At 38.5% G+C, this 14,193-nt stretch overlaps 1 protein-coding gene across 1 annotated transcript; it reads right to left on the bottom strand.

The window, feature by feature from the left end:
* Positions 1-2,548: 2,548 nt before the first annotated feature.
* Positions 2,549-13,863, bottom strand: LOC104504830 (thioredoxin reductase 1, cytoplasmic-like). Its single transcript, XM_010148222.1, has 15 exons — positions 13,809-13,863; positions 12,140-12,249; positions 11,867-11,980; positions 10,692-10,764; positions 9,977-10,096; positions 9,435-9,577; positions 7,917-8,032; positions 7,589-7,814; positions 7,275-7,367; positions 6,741-6,817; positions 5,953-6,109; positions 5,689-5,796; positions 4,690-4,785; positions 3,225-3,359; positions 2,549-2,949 (listed from the first exon to the last, which is right to left on the bottom strand). The coding sequence occupies exons 1-15, from the start codon at positions 13,846-13,848 to the stop codon at positions 2,887-2,889; spliced, it is 1,671 nt and encodes a 556-aa protein (XP_010146524.1). The 5' UTR covers positions 13,849-13,863; the 3' UTR covers positions 2,549-2,886.
* Positions 13,864-14,193: the final 330 nt, after the last annotated feature.

The following is a 14,193-nucleotide window of genomic DNA, read 5'->3' as shown; positions in this document are numbered from 1 at the left end:
CAGAGTTTTTATCAAGCTAACAACCCAGCTGTTACACCTCATTGCACAGGAATGTACATCAACCCCACAAGTTTCTTGTCAGAGGGCAGAGCAGCAGGAGCTGTAGAGATTGCAACATAAGGAACCCCATCTCAAGGCTTTTTCTGCACTACGTCAGGAAATTCTCCCCACACTTGGCCACGACACTGGGCCTGCAATTTAACTTTGTTTTCAGTTTTATGAATAATGCATTATAAGATACAACAAGTCTGAAGGTTGCTAGGCAAAAGAGGGCTTTGAGAATGAGACAATATGGCCCCAATACCTGGAGAACTGACAACTTGAGTGTTTTAGGTCACATCACAGGAGACTCCAGGCATAGAATACTTAGAAAATACACTTCAGAAAAGATTGAAGCAGGAAGCCATTCTACTTACTTAACTCCTTTACAGACCAAATAAATTGGAAAAACAGTATCAGACTATATTCAGTTGGCTGCTACAGTTTTTCACTTCTTGGATTCTACCTTTTTTCCCCTAATACCTACCATCAAGCTTAAAATGTTGGTGTTTGACTATACCTTGTTGTCATAGCACTTTTTATTTGCACGTGAGCCTACCGAAACACAAGCAACAAGTTCGCTTAAGATACTGCTCTAAGTTCAAAGCTTAAAAGACGAACTATATAGAGTGCTCAATGCCTATAAAGTATCCCTTAGAAAGAGCTGGCAGCCTGGGCAAGTTTGACATATGGAACATCTGCAATTAGTACTGTTACAGATAGGCAAGTGGTAATTATCGATCAATTAACCTGAACCTGCAAATCAAATCTGAGTTTGAAATAAAACTCAATTAGTGCTTACTAATAGTAAATTCAGGAAGTTATTAATTGACTTGGTGTGCTTCCTCCTTCACTCCCTCTAGAACACAGCTACACAAGGTAAACTGCCATTGCCACCCAGTTTCTCATTACAGAAAGCCTTCCAAATGCTTTGTTTACCAAGTTTCATTTCAGCTCTTTAGACTGTGCAGTCTCTAAGGTATTACCTGCTACTAGCTGTCCACCCTAATCTCCCCTGACTTTTAAAGACAGCTCAGATGAGTCTCTGGTTCATCCACCTCAACTGAGAGATTAAGGTCACTTCAACACTACTATTATGCCTACTTCAGACTGTAACACATGATCTATTAAGAGGCAAACGTTCAGACAGGCAAGGTTTTGGCAGCGTCACTCAAGGTCACTGCTGCAGAAGTGATAGCAAGCAGGTGGCTCTACTGCATATTTCTGAGAGACCACAACAGGTAATCAGAAAAGCAACACCAGAAGCTCAAACATCTCCATTGTGAAGCAAAAATATTGTGCAGTACTACTGGGCACCCACAGCAGAACCTCAAAGTCTCCAAGTTACTAAATTTGAAGACCAGTGAGACCCGTTGCTAACACTCCAGCTAAATTCTACTGAGCCGTGCTGCAGTTAAACACCAGACCATGTTTATTTAGGATCTGGAGTATAGCAAAGTGGTATAAAATTGTTCTCTCAGTCTGAACAGAGACAATTCTGCATAATGAAATAGAACCATGTTATATTTCTTGAACAAGCCCCCAAGATGCCGCAAGAAAACTTGTTTCTCCATCTGAAAGATTACAGCATGTGCACATCTACAGATGTTTTAGTATTGCATATGATAATATAATCAAAGCACAATAAACTCCCAAGTATGTGAATACAAACCATGAGGCCAGACACCAAAGTGTTGTATGCATTGTTTATTGTACTTCAAATTCCATGATACATCGTAGATTAAATAGTTAAAAACTGTTTACTATCATGCAATGTTCAGAATAGTCTTTCAAAACATCTCTTTGGACAAAACTAAGAGCCAAATTCATGCACAACTCACCCAGAGCAGAGCACTAGGGGTGGAAGAAAGCTTCAGAGTACTGACTATACACTACACAATGCATGATAGCACACCAAGTCATTGTTCTCTGCTGCAACACATGCTTCAAATAAATGCTATATAATGCTTATTACCATGATGGGCAGGCACCTCCTGTATCAGTGGGACAAGACTTCAATATTCCATATAATGAGTGCAGACTTACAGTTCTGGGTTCTGTCATGTCTTACATTACAGAGCCAAAACCAGACTTGAGACTATAAGCACTAAGTAAAAGGTCTGGTGCTTCTGCTCTTCAACCCTGACACACAAGATGCTCACAACTGAAATTTTTTATCTTAAAGACATGATGTCACCTGAGGCCAAACAACTATGTGAACAGCAGCAATGTTTCAGATTACTTTGAAGTTTTAGACTGGTTAAGGTGAGAAACTAGTGCTTGAACTGCACTGCTCAACACTGCATCCTATTTATGCCACCTTGTCTCAACTGAATATACAGGTAAAACAATGCATCAAAAAAGGTAAATCAGTCAACTGTAAACTGCTGGCAAGAATCATTTAGCTATACATTTGTCCTCTGTCTCAGGCATTTGTACAAGACACTGGAGCCTAGAAGTGTTAGCTTTAAATCTGTGCAACTTAAGTGTTTCCTTCAGGAGGGGTTCAGTCATCTGACCAGACGAAGAATGTCCCAACCTTGCATGGCAGCCATCAGTCGTAGCTCACCTCTCAATAAGGTTCCGAGCTAGAACATCAAAAAAGCACAGTAGTGCTGCTTCCAAGCAAAGTCAGGATTTACACTTCAAGATTTCCCTGCTGATTTACTGTTTCCATTTGCAACGCTATTTACCGAGAAAGCCTCACAAAGGCACCACTCCCAGCTGCAGTCCATACAGTGGTACTGATGCAAATGTTTACTTGGCTGCAAAGCAGTTGGATGTACTGGGGCTTCCACAGAACCAAGCGTGCACAACATGAAAACATGTAAAACAGCAGGTTTAACCTCAGCAGCCCCTTTGAGTGATGTCTTGTCCTGAAGATTTTGTAATATCCATTGTAGTGAACACCTGCAAGACACCAAAACAACAGCTTATTTACTATTGCTCTGTATTATTGGTCTTCTATTGTAAAGAAATCTACTATTGTTGTTTTGAGCTATTACAATAGAGAACAAGTTGCAGCACACAGTTAAACACATTTTCTGTCACATGTCAGTATCTTATGGCTGAAGTTAAGCAAATACTAATTGAATCTTAAAGTACAATGTAGTATTCTTTCTTTGCACCTAGGTAATCACTTTCAATAGCAGGTTCTAAATCAAGCTCTCCCCCCTGCCTCTTACCTCTCCACAAGTTGGATGGATACCAATTGTTTCATCAAGTAATTCTTTGGTGAGACCACATTTTATTGCAGCAGCAAAACCTTGGGTAACTTCACCAGCATTAGGTCCAAGAACATGAAATCCTATCACACGATTCTTTAAGACAAGTGAGAACAAAGCAGGCGTTAATACTAGGTAATATTTAACAAAAGCACTAGCATGTGACCCCAACACTACACTAAAAATGCTATGTTATGCAAGTAAGCCAATAGCAGTCATCTTAATAAAAGGGACCAAATTACTCCAAATAAAGTAGTTCTGCATTTCTTCTCTACAGCAGTATGAAACAAGCTGTAAGATGAATGAGTTCTAAAATTATTACACAGCACTAATTCAAAGATACTGCCTAAAACTTAACAGATTATAGTCTTGTCATGTTTTCGTGATTCTATAGATATACCACGTTTAGTATGTTCAGATTTAAAGTTATTTTTATACACTGAAATTAGATTAGAGGAACTGTTTAAATTGTTTGTTAAAAATCTGATACTGGAGAGCTTCGCTCGCTGTTCCTTTCCTTCCCAGGCAGTTAACAAGCAGGAAAATGAAAACATAGGCTTGAATTTTGAGCAAACTGTCTCTGTAGCACAATCTAGAGTGATGGTAGTAGGCTATAAAAACAAGTTTAAGATGGGTGTGGTTTGTTTCAATCTGTTTCATTAATTGGTTATTGGTTAAGAGGAATACAAACAATGCTTTAAAAACTCCTTCCCAGGATGTTCCCATACCTTCAGAGATGTCCCAGACCAGGTCTGGCCATGATCTGCAAGACTGGATATAAATTCCTCACAATATGAGCGATTTAAATATGTTTATATTACATTGTTCTCCAGCATCCTAGGAAAAAAAACTTTCTTCTGGAAATCTAAATAAAGTCCTTCCACTGTGTGCTTTTCATCTGGATTATTTCCAAAGAGGCTCCAACACAAGCAGAATTTTGAGCCTTTCTGCACTCTGAGAAAGGGTTAGGTAGGCTAATAAGAAAAAGACCAAACTGACTTCCCCTTAGCTTAAAAGCCATGCTATTTGATCGTATCTTTTCTTCTCTCCAAAGTAATTTTAAACACCAAAAATCTTCCTCTGTTTGTCTGTCCTCCAGATAGTTTTGGGGAAAATACCAGACAGCACCAGCACTTACTTTTCTGCAAAAAGAACGTACTGATCACTTGAAATTCCCATTTCTCATTGAGTTTTCTAGGACCAACCACATTTTCCAAGTTTCTATTAAACACACAACTCTGCACTTTGCAGAGGGCAAAACCCACAAGGTCCAAAAACATAAAGCAAGACACCAGAGCAGAGCTACTCAAAATCCACCTGAAAAGTGTGGATCAGGCAGGCCAAATAAGAGATACTCGTCTTTTGGCTGGTCTAAATAAAAGTTTCAAGAACACACTCAGCATATCCCTTTCAGCTTGCTACTTACATTGTCATGTTTGCTGCAGATAATCTTTGCATAGCAAGTATTGTTATCTCTGCCTGGTACTGTCCATTCAAGTGGCCAGAACAAACTGTGATAAACCTGGGAGGACGACCCAAAAAGAGCATTAGAAGTTGATGAATTACTTCAAACATAATTCTGACTTTTAATGCCTTTACAACTAGGTGGTTTGACACCACCTTAGATGTTCATAACATACTAGATTAGACAGTGATTTTTCTCCTCCCTCACCCTCGCCCCACCCCCCCAAACAACACCCAACACATATTCCAAAAGTCAGTAGAGGAAGATTTGACTCAAACCATATGCCCCCAGTTTATGTACTCGACTAAAACTGCAACAGCTATAAGACAGCATTTTAACACTGTACTTTCATAAAGAGAAGTGCTTTAACAGTACAATATTAGTATTCAGTTACTATAAGGTTAAACCAATTTTGCAAAACAGTTAACAGCAGAAGCTAAATGCCAACTGTACTTGAAAGATGTAAGGAGTTAAACACAAAGCACGCAAACAACTTTAATGAAATTTCAGAGCCAGAAATCACCATAGAACAGGGAAGTTATGCCTGATAATTCTGTAAGCTGTAAGAAAAGGTCAGGAAGAAAATAAATTCCCAAGGCAAGTACAGCAAATAAGCAGAAAATAGACAGTTCATCCCAGGAGTCTGATATACTTCAGCAATAAGTCTTTAATTCACAACAAAAAACCACCTACAGTTTTGCAACCTGAGTTTGGCCTCCTGAAGTCAAATGCTTCTCAGCAGCATGCAAATAGCTACACACAATTCTAACAGTATCAAGTCCAGCCCTGGATTTCTGGGAGTCCCACACCTTGTCAGCCAGATGACAATACTATCACAGTTCAAGAACTATCTAGCTAACCTTCTATTCTTGTTTTAACACCATGCCTTGAGTGTAAAGCAACAAGACCCAAGAAAAACATTCTCAAGCTGCAAGTTAGACAAGTCTTGAGTGCCCTCACCTCCAAGTTTTGCTTTCCATATTCTTCTATGGCTCTTTCTTCAGCCAACCCACAGCTGCCATACTCTAAAGGAGTAAACACTGTCGTTGGTACATTGACATAGTCACACTGAAAATAAAAAAAAAGAAGTTTCTATTTAGACTCTGCAAGTTCTGTGCAGCACACAACAGTGCCCACAGTTAAGTAGACAAATCAACCCATGTTATTGCAATTTTGAGGCAAAAAGCACAGAAATAAGTTGAAGTTGTATTCTTATCTCTTTACCTTTGTGGAACTACCACCATAAAGCCTGCGGGCTAGCAGTTTCCCTGCCTGAATGGCAATGGGAGTAAGTTCAAGCTTTCCATCCAATATATCGCCAATAGCATACACATAAGGCACATTGGTTTGTTCTTCATCATTTACAGGTACTTTCCCATTCCTTTGAAACAGACAGAAAGGAGAATAGTCTTCAGTATCATAACCTTACTCATAGTTGAGCAAAAAAACAGGGGAGAAGTTCTACTAAGATGTTATTAACTACTGAACACACTATTAAATATGCTTATGCCTTTTTTACTTCCACTACAAACTCTTCAGAGCATCAGTTATCTCCGACTCCAGCACATGGCTGAAGTCAGTATTCAGTGGCCAGTTTTGACCTGACCACACTGTGTGGCTGATGACAAAGAAGTTACTCAGACATCTTTGGACTTATGAACTTTTACTTGATGATTATACGTGAAATGTGCATTTTCCCCTATGGGGAAAAAGAGCAGCAATATCAGTCACATGTTTACATTGGCTTAGTAACTTGTTAGCTGCTGCAACCTGATCTTCATCTTTTTTTCTCTCCTGGAAAACATAATCCTCCTCTTCCTTTGTACCAGTTTTGCACTGACACCAGGGAGAAACAAGGAAAAAGTTAAATCTGTAGGAAACCAGTAGTTTGCTGCCTCTTTAAATCCCTAGATTAACTTGCCACATGAGCAGAATAAAGTGTTTAATTAAACTGTACTTTAAGTAAATCAAGCAATTAAATCTATGGTTCAAGGGAGTTGAGCAATACTCACTTCTCATTGATTTTGACACCAATTGTCTCTAAACCAATATTTCTGGTACATGCATCACGACCAACAGCTATCAAAACCTAAAAAACCACCAAAATTAAATGCAATAATTTTACACAAGAAAAGTGTAATCAGCATAACACTTCCTTTGGTCTTTTTCTAAAGAACTGAAGCATATGTTTTAAGCGACTTTCAAAAAATTTTTTTGGAAGAGCCACCAACAGTTCAGGCTCCTCCATGTGCAACTTGTTTCAGAGATGCAACAAACACCAAAACATTAACATCAGAACAAAAACAGAAGCAACAGCACTGTTCATATGAACCAAATTCCAGGGACACAAAGTTTCACCACTCTGCTGACAGGCTCAACTGATGATGAATATTGAATATTCATGTTTATTTTTTTCTGCCTGTAATTTGTCTGAACAATTTATGAAGCAAGATTTCCCTTTACTTTTTTCCTGAACAGCTTTTAAATATTTTAATATATTCTCACATGCTTCTATATTCAATTACTGAAAATGCAGAAATGCTTACAGTATTATATTCTTCTTCAAAGATTTGTGGTCCCTCAGTAGACTTTGCTGTCACTTTCAGTCTTCCAGGCATGCCCTCCTCCACCTGCTCAACCTGCATAAATATTTGTAAGCTTTGAATGACCTGAAGCAGCAGAGCCCACTTACATTGTCACTTCAAACACTTACTAACCTATCATTCAGCAGTAAAAAAGCTTAACCTCATAAAAGTTATTCCTGTATAGATCCAAAGCATTCCCAGACAGCAAGTGCATTCTGCGTGTGCTGTTTAACATAATTTTGTGTGGAGAGAAGAAACTTAAGGAAAGCACTTGCCTGAACAGGTACAAACTTCCTGATGAACTTCACGCCGTGAGTTTCCATGTGAGCACCTACTCTTTCTGCCATTTCTTGGTCAAAGCCCCGCAGGAGTATGGAACGCACCATCACTGTGACATCTAGACCGAGGCCAGCAAGAAATCCTGCACACTCTAGAGCCACATAGGAAGCACCCACAACTAGAGTTTTGCCAGGGCAGTAAGGCAGGGAGAAGAGGTCATCACTAAAGAAAACAAGTGTAAGTTACAAGGTTCTTTCAACACCAGCTCGTTTGTCTTTGCAAACACTACCACAAAGTTCAGACTGTTATGCCTTTTCATCTCACCTTGTAATACAGTACTCTTTATCTCCAGGGATACCCAGATACCTAGGCCTTTCTCCTGTTGCCAGGACAAAAGTCTCTGCTGTGTGATAGGTTACTTGTCCTTTTCTATTAGTTGCCTGTTTATAAAGACAGAGTTAAGTCAGTCTCCCACAGGAACAGGTTTTTAAAAGAAATAAAAACCCCTATGCAATCCTCTCCATAAACACATGTTTAAGAATAAAGAATAAGCAGTTTCAAACAAGAAATAAGGCATTTACAGAAGCTATGTAGGTCAGTGAAGAATAGTAGGTTTAAAATCACAAATTATCAGGCTTTTCTCACATTACTTAGAGCACTTAAAATAATTTACTCTTTGAATCCTGCCCCTTTCACCTACTACGTTTAGATTGAATTGCTCATAACAACCTTACTTTCAAGTTATAAAAAGCCACAACAAGTTAAGCCCCTCCTGCCCCTGACTTCCAATGAAAGGCCAACACAATGCTAGTGACAGAATAATGTCAATTAGTCCTTAGGCTAATGTGGAAATTAAAGAAAGTATCTAGTTACATGATTTCAGAGGACATAAGGCCTCACCTTAAATGAACTGCAACAAATTTGACTTGTAGAGGCCCTTGATATTGGGAAATTTCATCTTGCCCATATATCTCTCTCAAAATCTGACCTTTACTCTTGCTCTTTAGGAATTTTCCAATACAAATGAAGGGAAACTTCCTCCCCATCGAGTCATCAGGTAATTCAGGTTGAAGGGAGGTTATCTAGTCCAAACACCTGCTGAAAGTCTTTCTGTTCTACTGTTTATAGACCAGGGACACTTAAGTAGATGACCTGCATACCTAGACACTAGAACTGTTGGGTAGATGCAGTAAATTAGGCATAGAGTCTTTTCAGTACAAGTCTTGTTTCAAAACACATAGTTCAGCCTTCATTAACTCATAGTAAAAACAGACAATTACATCCACTGAACCAAACAGTTGTCTTCAATATGCATTTATTCTAAGTTAACCTTGCTACAATATGATCAAGCAAGATTGCCAGCACATGTTTTGTCTTGCAAAACTGAGTTTAATTCTTATGCTGATACAGCATAAGGTTCTAGCAGCCCTATTACGCAAGTATGTAATCCGAATTTAATTTCGATAGTTTTTATGCTTTAGTATGAAGATTTTCCAAGTGGCAAAATCATACAGCTAAAGCTTTTCTTTCCGTGTCCTCTTCCTCACTCAGACTGCTGACCTCAGTCACAAAGTTAGCAGAGACCACCTACTCTATTCACACAAGACATACATTTACAGATATCCACTTTACTCTTACATAAGGTACTAGGTTTACAAGCACTGTGGCATGTACTGAAGTACAATAATAATTTAAAAACTAATTTGTCAAATAAGTTACTCAAACTTCAGTTGACTTAGGTTGGCAGTGTCAAGATGAAGCCTTTCCCTTGTTGGATTTTAAAAGGCAGTTTTAGAACACCAATTTTCCCTCCAAACAAAATGTTTTAAACACAGCACATACCTTAATTTTGTGTGGTTCAATGAATTCTCCGTAAGAATTGAGGTATGTTACAGACTTCTCTCTTAAAGACACTCGATATCCCCAGTTTAAAGAACCAATGTAGTTTTGAATTGCTTCTACCATGACCTCCCAGTTGTGTTTAACTGAAACAAGACAATTTCATATTTAAAGAAAGCAAAGTGCAATGAACCCATAAAGAGAAACTGAAGTTTTATTCATTGTACACCATGCTCTGAAAACATTGTTATCATCAGTAATGAGGATACATATTAAAGTCTTGTTCTACTATGTTAATATTTACCTGACTTGTTGCTAACTGAAATAATTCTAGTTCTTTCATTTAATACAGATAAAATCGGGAACAAAACACAGTTAGCTTTCAACCCTAAACGTTTCTATGACTCAAGAAAGAAGATGACTTCGGATTCATATGAGAAATTAAACTAGAGGCAGAGTTCAATAGCTAAGTCCAAAGTAGAAGAACAACCTTAAGCTCAGTCTCCTCTGTGAACTGCCTTGGTCTGCCCTGTCTTCTCACTAACCTTGTTCTTCATACTGCCACCCGTATTTCCTTGAATCCTGGAGTGCCTGACCCAGAAGTGCTGCTTGATGCATTAGCTTCTTAGGAATGCAACCTACATTCACACATGTGCCACCAAGTCCTAAGATGGAAAGAACCATGTTATTACCTTCATGAACAGGATATTTATCCTTTTCCTATCATGTGCTTTGTATAATCACCCATGTATCAGTTGATGCCTGCTACAGCCATAAAAGTAACAGGAAATTTATGTTGTAAGAGACTTTTTAAAATACAATCAACACACAAACTGAATACAAACTTTAAGCTTAAAGAGGTTACTTGACTCGTTAAACCAAAGAAAGCTAGAGCATGTTGTCTTAAACACAGACCTGTGATACTTACTCCAGAGTGCTTTGGATTTTAGTCAGTCTGGCAGGTAGGCAAGGCAAAAACCCCAGAGTATCACATATTTCAAAGTGCACATAATATGTATTCGTTTGAAATCTCAGCTATGAAAGCACATTCATACCTCAACTCAATAAAACTTTACCAATTAAGTTCTTGACTCATTCTCAACTGCCAATATAATTAATAAGGTCAGACAGCTGATGTCTTTAATTATGGAAAGGTGAGACATGCATAGCCATATAGTCACACTGTTCTAGAGGTAGCCTAGATCAATATGTATCACTGGCACTCAAAACACCATGAAATACAAGTTAACAGAAGCTTACCCCATGAGGTTCCAAGAGGTGTTGGAACAACATAATCTAACACCATTACTTTCTTTCCCAAGGCAGCAGCTTCCTATACAAAGACAGAAATAAGTCAGCATTACTGAACTTATGCCCAACCAAGAAAGCCTGTCTGCTCATTTATGGTCATGACACACTTGGCACCAACAGAAGTCTCCTTTGCTGGTCAGTCTCATTACCGTATATGGCTCTCCTACCTCCTTCACCAGACAAAAATTCAAATTCCACTAAAGCTCTTACTCTTCCAAGCTTTGAATGGACACATATTCAATGCTACATCCACATCATCTTACACTGCCAAAAGCCACCGTCTGAAGAAGGTATGAGATGGGTTTACCAGCCCATGAGCCACCTCCACCTCATCCCAGAATGTACTGTGGGGAAAGATATGGAGCATTCTAAAAACGTGCAGTTAAGACTGGCTAATTGAAGCAGTGCTATGTCACCTTCTCCTGCCTTTCTTACATTCACCTGGTGAAAGTTGCATGCTTAACTACTGTTGTATGGCAATCGCCAAGGCTGTCAAGAAATACACCGTGTGCAAACCATAAACTGATGGTTAGGATACTTGGCTGAGAGATGGGAAGATTCAAATCCCTCAATTAGAAGAGAAAACTGCGTCTGCATCTTCGGTCCTGAGGCACTCCGTATAACAGCTAATGATGTAAGAGGTCCACAATCTCTATTAGCATTTCTGAAAAAGCAGTTAGAGAGAGAACTAAAAACTGAGCCAGTTCCTTGAGAGAGCAAGTGAAAGGACTTCACTTTAGGTGACTGGTGATCTTGAATCCTAAACAGTCAGAAGTACCTCAAGAGTAGCCTTCAGGTTTTCCATATTACTGTTCAGAAGTATTAATGCGCCTGCACACTACACATGAAGGGAAGATACTTAAACTTTTGGTTCCCTCCTCAGCCAGGAACCTAAAACATATTATTAAGACCAAGATGTGAACAGGCATTGGCTAGAAACTGGTCCACACATATCAATCTCCTGAGTGAGCATATCACTAAACCACTACCGATTCATTAATTAACAAATTGAACAGTAATAATCAAAATATAGACTGTTTTATACTACTGTGATTAATACAAAGACTAATTCTTGAAGAAGTTTCATATACAACCTGTTCTTTAATGCAATTTTCACGTCATACCTTGGAACATGCAAGTCCACCTGAGCCACCACCAATAATAATAAGGTCATAATCATAGGGTTCTGTGTCTTTGCTATCCCCAAGAAGTTTCTGCAGTGATCCATCGTGATAAGCCTGTTAAGAAAATTACCACACGTTTCTGAGCAAACAAAAACTGAATGACGTTTCTTTGTCTTACAGCACTTAGTCTAATTTATCTCACAGTTTAATTATGATCAAACAGCAATTTCACTCAGGAGTCGTTTACTTTCAGCTGATTTAAGGAAAAGTTACCTTGTAAGTTGAATCACAGCCGCCTATGTGTGTTCCATTCACAAATACATTAGGCACTGTCCTCTGATTAGTTAGCTCTGCTAACACTTGCTGAATACTAGGTCCATCAGCTAACAATAAAGGAAACAGGTTATAGAACAATTTTCAAGAGTGGAGCTTTTAAAACAATCTAAAGGATAAAAGGTTTGGATGCAATAGGCTGCCAAGAAAACAAATCTTTTACAAGCACTGCATTTGTAGGCTTCCTGAACATAAGCAAGTCTTCAGAAACTACTTCTCAAAAGAGGATTCTAAAATACCGAGGATAAATTGGTGCTTCAAGCCATAATTCTACAGAATGCAGTGAAGTTGAAGTAATAGGCTTTAGCCCCTGTATTTCCTGGATTTTTTATCAGTCTCTTCCTGACAGTGTTACACTTGGTACTACACAAAAATCCTTTTCCAGCTATCACAGGAGATCATACAGACAGCTTTTCTTTCATGAGAATTGTCTGGTTTTGGAGTATGTTCTGTGTAAGCGCACACAGTTTTGGCCAGTGACTTTACATTATGAGAATATGGGGACTGGAAGAATGAACATGCTCTTCTACTTACCCTAAAGCTTTCAGATTTTTTCCTACCCACCACGCTGTCTTAAACCTTTCAGTTTTAGAGATCATCATTGCCTGACCTGTCATCTGAATTTTCAGCACAGACACGCAGGCTCAATTTGGATATCTCAGCAGTTGTCCAGCAGTAAACATAGGAATGAGAATTTACAGCAATCACTTTGACTAAAATCATTTTACTCCAAGACCATATTTACCTAGTATCAGTAATCAGAGATATTGCAAGGGAAATACATTATTAGTTAGGAATAATTCTGTTTAAAAAAAAAGACTGTGCATTGTACTTTGCATATCTTGGGCTATAATTAGTTTACAGTATCACAACTTTAATAAAAAGTAAAATTAAGTAAGAAGAGATTCTGTGGATCAATAAATAAGTACGTTTTCCCCAAACACTGCTTAAGAATAAACACTTCAAAAAAGCATTAACACTTAAAAAAAAATTGACGATACACATTCAACAGCTTACTAACAGTGCAATTAACAGTTTACCAAGAATACTATGATTCTGTGAATTATGTTAGAAACTACTTGTTCTTAAAACTGTGTTAAAAACTCCATGCATTATGTACACATGTGCGTAGGGCACTACAGCTGTACTAAAAACTAAAGCAGCTTGGGCTTTGAAAAAAACCTCCAAACAGCAGCAGCCAAGGTACTGGAATTTACCCTCTCTTCCAATGACTCAGCAACTTTCCCTCCGAAGGTCACCCATATACCAAGTCAAACATTAACAATTCATCTAAAGCCACAAAAGAACCTGAAGTAGGAGAAAAATACCACAGGCTTTTCCCCAAAAGACAGAGCTCCTCAGAGAGAAATCAGACCTCACATCCTGTAACTGCTGATGATTTGTACAGAAAGAGTTAAAACCTTCAGTTATATTAAAAACACATCCTGTATTAAAATCCACACTGAAGTCTTTTATCTCTGCATATATTAAAATTGATTTTAATTGTTTTATGTATCCTCCAATTAGTTCAAAACAGCTTGAAGTCAAGCACAGTCACCCATTTTTAGTTACGTTAACCAGCATGCGATAGACTCTTTCTTCTACTTACCAGTTACATCAAGTTCCAAGGCATAGCAGTCCACATGCATAGAGCGGAAGAGTTCTTTCACCTACAACAGAAACAGACACCGTGCCAGTGCAAGGCTTTCACAAGACCCGATAACACAGGTCAGAGTAAAACTTGATTGTTGGACATACGCAGGCAACTTGAGTCTTGGATATTATGCTCTGAGGGCCTAGCTCTACATGCCTTTGGTAAAGTTTGACACAACTTCCACGTTGTGCATATTCCTCACTTAAAGCCAGGCTATCTAACAGCATTCACATCAAGCAACCCACATCACAGCAACATTCCAGTACAAGCTCCATTACCTTAAAAAAAAGCTTCTATATAATTCTAATTTGCTTAGCTGCAAACTTGTACATCCCTGACA

This window comes from Eurypyga helias, unplaced genomic scaffold (assembly GCF_000690775.1).
Source record: "Eurypyga helias isolate BGI_N326 unplaced genomic scaffold, ASM69077v1 scaffold5730, whole genome shotgun sequence".
Lineage (NCBI taxonomy): Eukaryota > Metazoa > Chordata > Aves > Eurypygiformes > Eurypygidae > Eurypyga > Eurypyga helias.
This window is presented reverse-complemented; position numbering and strand designations above follow the sequence as displayed.